We start from the raw sequence: 12370 nt of genomic DNA on the forward strand, positions 1-12370 counted from the left end.
GACTCAGTAACTTGCTCAAGGTCAGGCGTGTCGTCAGCGTTGAGTCTGGGCCTGAACTCCAGCAGGCTGTCTCTAGAGCTAGCATTCTCAACACTAAATAACTTACTCTTTATTGTCCTAGCAGAAAATCACAACAATCCATATTGGACTAAAGAATCGATTCCTTCTGAAGTTAATGCTGAAAGCCCATCCAAGACATTGTCTTGGCCTTTTCTCTGTTAAAAGTTTCTTTGGTGTTTATTTGAAACAGATGTAAACACTTAAAACATCCACTCACATTGTGTTTTCCTGTGATTTGCTGGAATTTGACAGGTTGCCTCCAGGAGAGCTATTTCTAAATGACTGTCTAATTTCATTCGCCTTCCTACTCCTCTACAGACCTGCGGCTTCATGGGTCTGTTAAAACATGGTTGGTCAGAGGTTTATTAGCATGTCCTGCCAATGTTCTTTCACTTCCTGTTGTAGAAAGCTCTAGGACAGCCAGGAGAAGAAGCTGGGTGGGTTTTCCCAAGCACAGTTTCCTCAACCAAGCCTTTTGGCAGCACGTGCTGACTGGCTGGTAGTAGTACAAAGCGTACCTCACATACTTCTAACTGCAGGAGCTATTAGTTGAGAGGTACTTAAAAGTCTTTGCCTTGCAAATGGTTTGCTCTCCTTCTGTTATTATTCTTTGGTAAAGAGTAAGTTGACTTTTCATCCTCACAAATTTTGCTGTTTACCTCTTCATGTTTATTGTTTGTTCAACTATTTTTATGGTTTAATCTATATGTATTTTATCATTTTTTTCTTTTTTTTATTAGTTTCAGGTGCACAAGACTGATGGACATGTATTTTATGATTTTGCATGCAAAGTGACAGGGGCAGAAAAATGTGACCTTGAGTCCTCAGTGAGGGGCAATCCCTATCTCTAAGGATATGTGAATGACAATATAATTTCAATATGCTTTATTTCTATATGTGGTAACAGGAATGATTTCCCATTGTCAGACAATGAGAATTTTTGGTTAATTAAAGTTTTTGGCTAATAAAAACATATCATAGATTTTACAAAATCAAAATATACTCAGTACCAATCAAAACATATTATCTTTTTGGATGGTTCAGAAGGTCCTTCAGAATCTTGCTTTATGTCAAAATTTTCCCAGTGTTTTATCAGTGAAAATCATATTTGAGAAATGAGAAACAAACAAGACATGTTGGGATTATACTTAGATTTATTGAAATTATGTTTCTGAGTCTTTTGAGCTAAGAATGGAGAGCATCATCTCTCACTGTGCGGCCTTGGGCTACTTACATCCCGAATCTCTAATCTGTAGGAGAAATGTAGTGCAAAATCTCCTTCTTATGATGAAACTCTCCTGGTATTTTGGCGCCTGTACCCTCTTCATTTTATGCTACAGCATCTGTTGTGTAGTTTTTGTGCTTGTACATTGTGGGGACTCAGCTCCCGCTCCCCACATAAGAACACAGGATCTGTTGAGGCCAAAAAGGAACACCCACAGAGCCATAGGTAGGGGAGTCATACCACTGTATTCTCGCTGGTGGCTGGGCTGGAGGAACAGGAAGCAGGAGCCACATGATGTGCAATCTGCCATCTACTTCTCTGCCAACCAACCAACCAACCAGCATAGCCACAGCAGTTACATTAGTGGCTAATGGCTAACTGGTTACAGCTGATGACCAACTAGTCACAGCTGATGGCCATCTATTACCTGAGCCAGCACCTTTCCACGTGAGGGTTGAGAGCCTGGAAACTGCACTCCTGGCTCTGTCCCCACATACATTGTCTAGAAATTTCCTGTTTGTATTTTCTGTATTCCTCATGTGCCGAGATTTATTCCTTTCTGTGTCCTCCCATCCAGCCCTGTAATGGGACAAATCTTCAGCACATTGACATGTTTTGTTGATGTCGGAGACACAAAGAATAATATTTAATGTGGGTGCTTTTAAAAGAGTATAAGGTGATGTTGCTTATTTATGGAGTTCAGTCTTCAGTATTAAACATAAACAGTGTATGACACCTTTGGAGTTCCTGTAATGCTCACTCATTTTTCACTTTATGTAGATGAGTGCCAATCCAAGGATTCTTTGTTAGTCTGGCTCATTGCTATGATATGGCATAGCATTTCATTTTTTTAAGGATGCTTATGACCTTATTAAATAGCAGTCCAAAAATCATGTAGCTTGTTTTGATTTTAACCAAAGTTACAGCTGCCTAGCTGTAAAGCAGTCAGTTTCTTTTATTGTGACTAGTTCTTCAACTTCTACTGTTTTAAATTGCCTGCAATTAGCATATTTCAACCTTATTTTTAGGTTTAAATTGCAGTGTGAGAGTGTACTCTCCTCTTAGCTAATTAGTGCTATCAAGGAACAGTAGGTTACCTCATTAGTACCATGTGCATTTAATTACAGAAGAGAAAATTGGAGTTAACCTCATAGTTAATATTTTCACAGAGTGCTACGATGCCAACACCTTCACTGGAGTCACAGCCCTGTGTTTCTAATCATGCACCGGTGCCAAGTAAGGTTAGAAAGGGCACGGCAGGGCTGTTGACAAAATAATTTAGATGAAGACGTGTTTGTTGGATTCTGACAGTAAAACATAACTTGAACATTTTTTCCCTAGTCCTCCTCTGCCAGCATCAGCTGACATTCTTCTTCATAGAGAACTGAAGGAAGGGAATATTTTGGAAGCCATTTTCCCTGTTTGAATTAATGTTGCTCTTATCTTGAGAAAAAAAAGGCATATAGTCATGTAAAGCATCTATTATCTGTTTCTTAAACAGTGTCCCTGAACTTCAGAGATATATTTGAAAAGAATTATTTATAAGATGTAATATTTACATGCATCAAACCACTACAAATACTCCCTGACACCCCAACCACATTCCTCCTTGCTTTTCTTCTTTTCTGATATACTTATAATTTCCCTTGTGTATTTTATGAGTGGGGATCATCCTTTCATATCATACATGAAGTCTAAGGATGTGTTGTCACATGGTCTATTTAAATGCAGTGAAATCTTTTTGCCCTTCAGACAAATATCTTTGATATGTCTAACACTACTTAGGTAAAAAATGACATTGTATGTTATTTATCAATAAATAATCACTTTGCTTTAAAGATAAAAGTGGAAACTATACATTTGAGTACATACAGTAGTTTTCAATACAAATGGCACATTCAACAGGTTTTAACAGAGATTATGGATTTTGACTCCACAGTCTTAAATATATATTTAAAGGCAATGTTTGTGTTATAGTAACACATGGTCAAGGCATTTTATTTAAAGAGATTCTTGTGATTATTGTCACATTTTATGACAAGGCAGGATTTATATTCATTTGTATCGACTATAATTGACTACAAACAGTTATGTTTTTTCAAAAAGAGACAAAGTTTTAAGAATAAATAACATTCCGGAGTCATGGGGGGTGAACACCCAATGTGATTTATAGATGATGTATTACAGAATTGTACACCTGAAACCTATGTAACTTTACTAACCATTGTCACCCCAATAAACTTTAATTTAAAAAATAATAATAATATCATCCCATACTACTGTAAAATCACAGTACCATTTAAATCTATTTGACATTAACTGTAATTTTAGCTTAGAAATGCGAACTGAAGTTCTTAAGTCAAGATCATGGTAGATAATCAATGAATTTTTTGGTTAGTGGTTAATGCATTGTGTTCAAATATTCAATTTTGCCTCTGGCAAATTATTTCTATTTTTTTAAATCTATACTATTATTATCTGTGAGACAAAGATTGAGTAGTCTTATTTATATTGACCTACCAAGATAATAACCCAAAAAATATTTTTTTAAATAATAATGTACATTATTAACATAAGTCTTAAGATTGGAAAAAAAAAAAAAAAGCCAACTCCTGATTCTCTTTGTTTAATCTAGGAATTGCTTCCAGAAACAAAATTATGTGTCTGTGGCCACTCTTCTGGTGATGGGCATCCTCACAACACATTTGCAGTAAGTTCCTGGGCAATTGGCAATTCAGCTCTAAGCACAAGGCCATCAACTGAAGGTCACTAAGTAGATTATACTTTCTAATTAGCCACTCCCTTCCATTGACGCAGATAATCAAGAGATGACTAATATTAAGATACAGCTGTAATTAGTTGGTTTTCTGTTACTTGTATTCTCACTTCAGTTATATTTCATCAGATATACAGCTCACAGTTTCTGTGATTTGACAGCATTAAAGTTTACCTTAAATATATAAAGGCATGTGGCTGTGTCACTGCTATACTTTTCTTGAACTTTTAGGAATAATTTGATGAGAAAGTACTGATATGCAGAAAATAAATGGATGGAGGTTATGGATAGATACAATACATATTTTAAGGAAAAGTTGCTGTTCCTTGTTCTGCAAGTTACCATATAAATATGCCAAGGTTTTTTTTTTTTTTACGTATTCTGTCATTAGAGTGTAATTTGTCTCTTTAGATTATAATAGTCAATGAAAATTGCTTTCGTGACCCAATTCCCATACCAGTTAGCCTTGGAAATGAATAGCAATACTGAAGTAGCCATTCAAGAATTTTTAAATAGAGCAACTTCATGTTTCTATTTAGCATGGATACCACCTGTATTCTTAAAGAATCTCTAAATATGTAAGTCCTATGCATATTTTCATATATAGAATTTTTGCTTCTTTCCTCAAAAACGGATATACTTATTTAGTTTTCTTGGATTAGAATATTCCTAAATTGATTCACCTGAAGTTTATATTTTTCACTACTCTATACATAATATTTTTAATGTATAATTAATAGAAAACAACACAGTTAAAACTCTTAAAAACAAGTAAATTGTGTCTTCCTGAATGAAGAATAAATATCTAATTTCGTACCTCAGTTAAAAAAGATTTTTCTCAATAAAATCATGTCAAATCAATATGTAATACTATATACTATATAATATAGAAACACGAAACATTCTTTTTAATGTTAGATGCAAAACAAATGTAGAAGTGCAAACAGCAATAGTGTGTACTATTTTATGGAAATGGTGAATCCATAAAAGCAGGCTTTATAATGATCTGAAATTATCTAGTTTGGAGTTTCATTCATTTTATCTTAAAGGGTTTGCCCCTCCTCAGCTTTCTTTGCAATAACAACATTTGAAAAAATAGAAAACTTTAAAACTAGTGGTAAGTTTTGCTGAAATGATATAAAGTTATGTGAAAAACTAAAATGATCTTAAAAATGGACTAGGCAGTATTCCTAACTGGTGACACTTTTTCCTAAAATAATCCCAATGGAAAAATTCTTTTCATTACACTGAAGAGTGAGCTGACTTAACTACTGATAATACTTGTTCTTTATCTAAAACTACTTCTACAATTAAAAAAAAAAATAATTCTCTAGTCTACTGATGTAAAAAGAAATTTACAGCATAAGAGCTTTATATTTCATTGATGTCTTCAGAGTGAAAATGAACCATGGAGAAATTATGTGACTCACCAGAGGCCGTGGACTTCCTAATGGCATGCCTGAATTTATAGGCCAAGTTCGTGCTTACCAGCGTATTGGCGTTTCCAAAGGCGTTCCAGATCATTCATGGCTGCTTTGAGTTGAGCAGGAGTCTGAGGTTGTTCCATGCGTCTGAGACTCCAGTTAGTCTCTGAGACAGAAGGAACACCAGGATGAATTAGTGAGGTCTGCTTAGTTCGTGGGGACAGGGAGCGTGGCAGTGCAGAAACCAGGAGTCGGCCCTTTCTGCAGGGCTCCAAACTTTACTCTTAGTCACTGAGTGACTTTGCCAGTGATGCTTCTCGGCTTCACAACACAAGAGAAACACTACACATTAGTAAGTAGGTGCTTATTTTTCTTTGTTAACTACATTAGATATAAATTTTCTGCAGGTAACATGGCTACATAATGGGATTTAAAATCAAGATGTAAACTAAAACATACTATGTGTTATGCATAGTTGACAATTTCTATGTGACAGGTGTGGCTCTCAGTACTCATTAAATTTTATAAATTCCAATATGCCAAAGTGGTAGTCTACTAAGTCTGAGATTACGGGGAGGTTAGAGGGGAGAAACGTGTAGAAACAATAGGAGTACGTGAAGCCAGCCACGTTTTTTAATAATCTATATGCTGACATTTATAATAACTTGTGAATCATTGTAATTGGTCTCAAATTTTTAGGAGATCCTATATCATGTCCTATCAGTGGGTTAACTTAATATTATACATATTACTTCCATGGTTGATCAACTTTCATAAGTAAAAAGCCAAAGTTTTGAGGCATGTTTTCCAAATTGGCAGATTAATTTTTACATCCCCCCGTCTTCACTGAAAAAAATTAAAATCTTATAAATTTATTAATAAGCCTGAAGTGCCATAAATTGTGGGAGAGCGGAGGAGGAAGTCACAATTACTAAATGTAGGTTGAAGTCCCATTACCTTGAAGAAATGTTACGTACTTGATATTAACTGTTGTCAAATCTCTCCATCATACCATCCCTCTCAGGTGTTTATTGCATCGAGTTCTTAACAAAAATACAATAAAAATATATTTCGGAGGAGTATTTCAGGTGTTTTGATGTGTAAGTAGCCATTAGATGTTAGCCATCATCCGGGTATCGTGCCTCCCTATTATCATGTCATTGAACAGTAGGTATTTGTATGTACCCACTAATAGATTGGGTTCATTGTGCCTTTACTAGTTCATTGCCATACTGGGTAGTAGTAACTGTATTCGCTTATATCATCTCCGCCTGAAAATTGTCATCTTAACTTCATCTACCTGTTGTATTTAAAAATGTTTGGGCCCTATGGGTAGTATGTTTGATATTCTATGAGTAATAGTATAATATCCTTATTGTAACTTCAACTTTCATAGGACAAAGCACTAAGTTCTGGCTTAAAGGCCAGGAGTGTGAGGGCAAGAGGTCATTGTGAGAGACTACCTTTCAATACTTGCTTTCAGACTCAGTTTTTTCAAATAATGTATATTGAACTCTAATCTGGAAAAAAATATTCGCTTACTTTACTTTTCTGTCAAACTTTAGTAATAGGACAGTCGCCTTTTTTTCCCCTGATATATAAAACAGCTTTACAAATGGCTAACTGTCAGGATCCTAAATTTTGCAATCTTTGGTTTCCCAAATTCACTCCTCAGTAACTAGACCTTGTTGACACCTCATCTGAATGGCCTCATTAACACCTACCTGTAGATAATCTCATTCTTAGTCTTGCCTACAGTTTTTTACACCTAAGTGAACACAATTTTACATAGGACTTTGCTGTTAGTGCTAAGTGCTAAGGCAATTATGTTGAATGCTTAGAGCCTTTGTGTTTTGGGCTTTATTTTCCTTTAGCACTGGGTCAAATGAATATTTGGGTGAACAAAATTTGTTGGACCTATAAACTGAAAATGAGAATTGGCTGGTCTCGAACCAGCTGGTTTATATCTTATTCAAATTAAATTTCAAAAAAAAAAATCATTGACCACATTGGATCTTTACTCTGTTATGATTGCTTCCTGAATGTTTCATTTTGATAGGAATTGTGGATTGGAGGAAATAAGAAAAAGACAATAGGGATAATTTTTAAAAAATTCTTATTTTCTGTTCCAAATTCATCTCTCATTGTAGGCTTTACATAAATTGTACCCAGCACCAAATAACCTATCCCATGGGCTCTGGGATCAGCTTTCTGATCAATAGATTGAACATTGGGCAAATTACTTGATCGTTTTTAGGCTCATGCTCTCAGTCTGTAAAATTCAGACAGTAATAGTGTCTTTCTCATAGGGTGGTGATGGTACTAAATTTGATAATTCCAAAAAGTACTTAGCCTGATGACTAACATTGGAAGTATGAACAGATGTTCAACTCAGTATCTGTAACAGCATTACTGTAGCTTGCTTGAACCAAAGAAGCAATTCTATTTGATGTGCATTTAAATATCTTATTTAGTATTACCACTGAATAAGAGACATTGGGCATTGTACCTTCGGTCATGACTGAGACCGATGGAATGTTCCTTACAGGGGAAAGTCTTGGATTCATTAATTTAAATTGAACATTACTTAATTACAAAAATCAGTGGTAGATAAAGTTTTCTGATTTGTTAAGTGGAAGATAGGTAAGTGGAAGAGAAAGAATCCTACTTCCCCAGACCCAAATGATGTCCTGGTAGCCAAGGAAACATGTGGCTAAAGGATGAGGGAAAGGGGTTGTCCCCTCAATCGTTTGTGTCCAGCGAGACCACATGAAGATACCAAGTTAGGAAGTACAAGCGGCAGTGACCTATTACCGCCAATGTTTCCTTCCTTTCTCCATTGTGACTGTATTGGCAGAGACTAACTAAGAGTTAAAGATACATTACTACTTATTAGTAGCATTGATCATTTTAACTAACGTGCTGGAATCAATTAACTGGGGATAATGTGGTAATTTTTTTGGAGAGTCCTTCCTATAAAACCTATATTGCAAGATTTAACACTTTGCTATTACTGTGAAGTTGTGTTAGTATAAATTTGAATTTATTATAAAGCAGTACAAATTAGATTTGTTAAATCATCATGTACATTTGGAAAAGTTTTTATTCACTGTTATGATAGTATCAGTAGGTCCTTTGGTATGAAATAACCTTAGAATAATCAAATATTTCGAACACTGATCTTACAGCTGATTTCGTTAATGCCATAAAGCTATAAAATAGTGACCATGTTTAGGGCTACTATTAAAACCTTCCAGATTTTTCATTAGAATTAGAATAAAGGTTTCTGTTTTTAAAGCTTTGGCTGACATTTGTCTGTAACTTCTTGATTAATCTTTTTCTGTCCTAGTGTAATTCAAGATGTTAATAATTATCTTTACACACCGCACTCAGCTGGGTTGTAGCTCCCTGAGCTTGGTTCATTCTAGACACCTCTCCTGAGTGATTGCCTCTCACCTTCTATTTTATTGCAATATTTGAGATTGCCATGAATTCTCTTGATGTTGGTTCCGGGAAGGGCCAGTAGCAGAGCTTTTTCAATGGAGACTTCTCTTTGAAATTTATAATGAATAATTTACTCCCCTTGATGATTCACCAAAGCATTAGTATGGCAGAAATCAGGGACTGATGAGAGGATTATTTATTCAGTTATCTGGTTTTGTTGTTGTTAATATATTTTTCATCAAATAAATTGATGCACACACCAGAATACGTATGTGGCCATAATGTGAATTTATGGTGCCCATTCAGACTGTACTTGTCTTTGCACATTATAAAGCTATTTGTAATGAGCTGTTAACGATAGTCTTTACAAATATGAAATATAATCTGCATTAACTTCTAACAGTTTACTCTATAGTCATTGCATATTTCTAAACACCACTTATCAAAGGTATACTCCATGTTTATCCTTTTATGTCTGTTTCAGTATATTTCCACATCACCTTATTTTAGCATAATGGAAAGTTAAAGGCACAAAAAACGAGTCATCCTAGTGTATAAATCGTTGTGGCTCATGAGCACATGTGCACACACATGAATACACATACACATACATAGGTGATCAATTATGTAAAAGAATGTGTATGCATTTTGAGTTCTATCTGCAATTCATTTTTTTCTCTTCTTTTTGAAGTTACATTTTTAAATGTGTAATTTTCATTAGGCAAAGGAGTTATTTGTTATGCACAGTATTAACAAATTATGGAATCAAATATTTATTACTGGCACCAGGCATGCAGCAATATATTTACTTTAAAATGTTTCTAAATTACTGGAGTTTTCATACAATTTTAATATGTACATGGGATGTTACATTAAGTAGCACACGATTCCCGCTGGCATTAAAACTTAAACCTGAAACTGCATGTTGTACTTTAAATCTCGATCCAGCAGAGTTCAGAAAGCTAGCTATTAACAGAGTTCTGTCATGCTGTCATCATATAATGCATCATACAACTTAGATGAAATTGCATTTTTACTTCGAACTTATCATAGTCCTTATTATAATAATAAATTTGGTCCAAATAGATTCACACTACTGATAAGATAAAAGAATAAACTCTTATACCAAGTTAAGTATGTCAAGATGGAACTTTGTCATACTTAGCATTAAGCAACAGATGAAATGCGCATGAAACCACATTCTAAGCTTTTTTCACTGAAGTCTTGATTGCTATTCCAGCAGAAATTCCTTCTGTTCCCTCTTAATAGAGAAAGTGTGAGATACCGTGTTTCCCTGAAAATAAGACCTAGCCGGACAATCAGCTCTATGCATCTTTTGGAGCAAAAATTAATATAATACCCAGTATTATATTATATTACTATATTACATTACATTATGTTACATTATATTATATCATATTATATTATATGACTTGGTCTTATATTATAGTAAAATAAGACTGGTCTTATATTAATTTTTGCTCCTAAAGATGCATTAAAGCTGATTGTCCTGCTAGGTCTTATTTTCGGGGAAACACGGTATTTTATAATATTGACAGAAATAATCTACCTTTGAAATTCACAGTATTAGTTGCAACATTACACTCCAGATTGCATTGGTTATATATTTAATATGTTAAGAATAACAATATAGAATCTTAATTTTAATTTAGAGTTTTATATGTAATATATTTAGTCTGGCTAAAAACAGACTATATAGGATAACAGACTATATAGAATGAGAGTAAGCAAACTTAAGAGTTTTTACTTTAGTACTCTTAAGTCAAAGTATCTTAAGAGATATTATAGTGAAAGGAAGGCATCAAGTAAATATCTCCGAGATAAATTCTCATTAAGCATAATTCATAAATTCGCATGTGGTTGTATAATTTTGGAGGTAGAAAGTGTTGATAAAATGATGGCATTAAAATTTGATAGACAAGGTCAAAGGTTTAGGAATTTTATATTTCTAAAGCATCATATATGCATACCTAAGGAATGTTTTTCTGATACATAGGTAATTAATACAAAGTTAAAATAAATAAAATAATATGAATAACACATGTGCTATTGTTTTATCCCTAAATCCTTGTTGCCTGTAAATTATGTATCCCTTATACTCTCTTAATATTAATTAAGGGCAGAAAATATATTTTTGCATGTTTACCTTTGTCTCTTCGTATATTACCTGAGTAATATATATGCTTTATTAGAAGGGTTGTGCCCTGTTGCTGCATTACCAAAGTAAAGAGTATGGGATGTCTACCCAATATGCATTTCCACCCCTATGGACTGATAGACTATTTTAGCTGCAAGGAGCTTTGTGGTAGGTTCATCTAATTCAGCTTCTTTATTTTATAGTTGAGGAAACTAAAGAATCTAAGTGACTTCCCTAATAGGTTACCATTATTTCTTGAATTCAAAGGGGAGCTGTTGCTGATAGGATAGTTCTTTAGCCTTGAGCCATGGTTCATAAGTATTAATATGGGCAGGCTATGTATTTTAATTTTAATTTTCCGTATCTGTCAAATAAGGAAAACACCAGCTTTTTCAAATGTTGCTAATTACATTTACCTATGAAAAGGTTTTGAAAGCCAGATAGGTTTCATGATCACTTTTAAAGTTACCGTACATATTACTTGACTTGTCGTTTGTTGGGGACACTTTTAGGATCACAGTCAGATCTATGAGATAGTTTTATTTATAGATTAAGGTTTTAGAAAAGACAAATTCAAGAATCTTCATTGAATCTCCCAGAAATGTTTGAAAGTGAATGGGGACGCCTAGACTATTGATTTTATTGCTTACATTCTTTTATTAGCACTTCAACTAGAAAAAAAGATTTATTTTTTTAAAGGTATACAGGGCATTCCTAACTTAGCTCCTAATGTTTAAAGGAATAAGCTTAATGGTTACACAGTCTCAATTGTTTACCATTGTTTTCCTTTATTTAGACTACGTATCCAAGAAAAATCTGTTGCTCTGTAAGAAGGAACAAAAAGGGCTTCCCTGGCTTTTCAAATTGTCTGTTGTCCATCAGATAAATGGTATGTCTTAACAATTAAAAATAAGTGAATAGTAAGTGCCCTGATCTTAAAATACAAAGAAAAGGTGACGAGACAATAGTTTAAGTCTGATATTGAAATATCTAACATTTAAATAGGAGAAGCTCAGAATGGTTCTTAAATTAACCAGATGAAAATGCTACATCCATAACATGCAACTTTGACCCTGTAAAATATACTCATAGCACTTGTAAATCAACTGCTTACAGCTATAGAAATGAGTACAAAGATTAGAATTCTGTTGAAAAATTGTGGTTCTAGAAAAGTCCTAAAAAACACTTGGGATAGTCAATTTCACCATTGTTAATTATCACATGCTTTTTGTATTGATACATTCATAGAGTAAATGATGGCTCCTGTTTCTCTCTCATAAATT

General features: G+C 34.1%; 1 protein-coding gene across 8 annotated transcripts in view; it reads left to right on the forward strand.

Annotated features, from left to right (window-relative positions):
- Positions 1-12370, forward strand: part of FOXP2 (forkhead box P2) — a 632923-nt gene that overhangs the window by 508248 nt on the left and 112305 nt on the right. For 4 of the 8 annotated variants that reach the window (XM_081038539.1, XM_081038538.1, XM_081038541.1 and 1 more), the window contains one exon: positions 3921-3995. The exons of the other annotated variants lie outside the window; for them this stretch is intronic. In XM_081038539.1, coding sequence (XP_080894665.1) covers positions 3921-3995 — 75 coding nt within the window. The remainder of the gene's footprint in view (positions 1-3920; positions 3996-12370) is intronic. 8 annotated transcript variants of the gene reach the window in all.

This window comes from Rhinolophus hipposideros, assembly GCF_964194185.1.
Source record: "Rhinolophus hipposideros genome assembly, chromosome: 25".
Classification (NCBI taxonomy): domain Eukaryota; kingdom Metazoa; phylum Chordata; class Mammalia; order Chiroptera; family Rhinolophidae; genus Rhinolophus; species Rhinolophus hipposideros.